The following is a 1,373-nucleotide window of genomic DNA, read 5'->3' as shown; positions in this document are numbered from 1 at the left end:
GTGTTGCAGTTAGTGTTATCACCATCATCATGTGAGCAGTCACCAATTTGTAGATGCCTAAATATCCGGAGATTCTTGTGTATTAATGTAACCAAACCAGTCATCAGACCCAGACCCAAAACTGTTGAGGTGGTAAGCTTTTGTTTAAACCTGAGCTATTTGTTATGAAGGTTCATACTCTTACCTGTACATGTGGTGGAGTTCCGAGAACATACATCACCGAATCGGCGATGTCCTTAGCTTCCATGATCGGGTTATCCTTATACTGTTCCAGAATCTCCTTCGGAACGCCTGATGCTTCAGCTATTTCCGTCTTAACCGCTCCTGGACTAATGCTCTGTGAACAGATTAAGAAATTTTTCGTCATAATTACGAACTGTTTTATGATGCGTTGTGTTTTTCTATACAGTAAAACCTCGAAAATAAGAATTAATTAAAACATAGGCCGTGTCATATCCGAAGATGTTAGTCGCTGGCATCCCGTGGCCCGTGTTCGATGCCGGATGTGGTCAGGTGGGATTTGTGGTGGACAAAGTGGCTCTGGGGCAGATTTTCTCCGAGTATTTCGGATTCCTCAGACAAACTTCATTCCACCAATTCTTCCACAATCACCCTCACCTATCATCTGAGACTGGTAAAATAGGCCAGAAGTGGCCGCAGTACCAAATGGACTTATTCCCACCCCTATAAGGAAAAGAATTTAAAACGTGTTCGAATCCTTGAATCATTCGAATTACTAGATTTAAAGCAAAAGAATTACAATTATTAGTGTAGTTATTTGTCCTGAAGATTTCTAGACACATTCTGTATTACTGGTACCCTGGAACGTTCGACTACGCGTCTGGCTATGAGAACTGCAACCGGGTTGCATCTCTCTCCACTTAAAGATGCAGGACAGTTAACACGTAATACTGTGTTTCACATGCGTTTATGCTGCAGTAAAGTGTGTAATTTTGGGAGTTGCCAGTTGGGATGTGATGCTGGTGATACTGTTCGGAGAACCGAGGTTTGCCTGGAGTTACAAACTCAGTATCCCATGGAAATTCAATGCGAAATATCTCCAGTTGTTACGTAAGGTGAACTGCTTATATAAATTCCTTCTCTGTGCTCTTTTGTGCCTTTCTATTTCCTTTTCCCTCCGTTTCCGTATTCCTCTCGCATACTTTTTATTTCTCCATTCTATTGGCATTCATCGGGGCACGCGGTAGCCTATTTGGTTGAGACACTGTGCTACAATACTGAAGGTCGCGAGGTAGAATCCCGATGAGGTCACTGAATTTTACAGTTCACCTAATCTTTCCAGCCGTACTATGGCCCTGGGTTCGACTCAACCTCTAACAAAAATGTGTGCCAGGACTGTTCCTGGGGGGGGG

The 1,373-nt window shown here is 43.1% G+C and overlaps 1 protein-coding gene across 1 annotated transcript in view; it reads right to left on the bottom strand.

Annotated features, from left to right (window-relative positions):
• The window catches only part of LOC111873486 (farnesol dehydrogenase-like), an 8,557-nt gene that overhangs the window by 3,443 nt on the left and 3,741 nt on the right, over nt 1-1,373 (bottom strand). Inside the window, exon 4 of the mRNA XM_033755101.1 lies at nt 185-337. Coding sequence (XP_033610992.1) covers nt 185-337 — 153 coding nt within the window. The remainder of the gene's footprint in view (nt 1-184; nt 338-1,373) is intronic.

Source organism: Cryptotermes secundus, unplaced genomic scaffold (genome assembly GCF_002891405.2).
Source record: "Cryptotermes secundus unplaced genomic scaffold, Csec_1.0 scaffold380, whole genome shotgun sequence".
Classification (NCBI taxonomy): Eukaryota; Metazoa; Arthropoda; class Insecta; order Blattodea; family Kalotermitidae; genus Cryptotermes; species Cryptotermes secundus.
The sequence above is the reverse complement of the archived record's forward strand: the minus strand, read 5'-3'. Positions and strand labels throughout refer to the sequence as shown.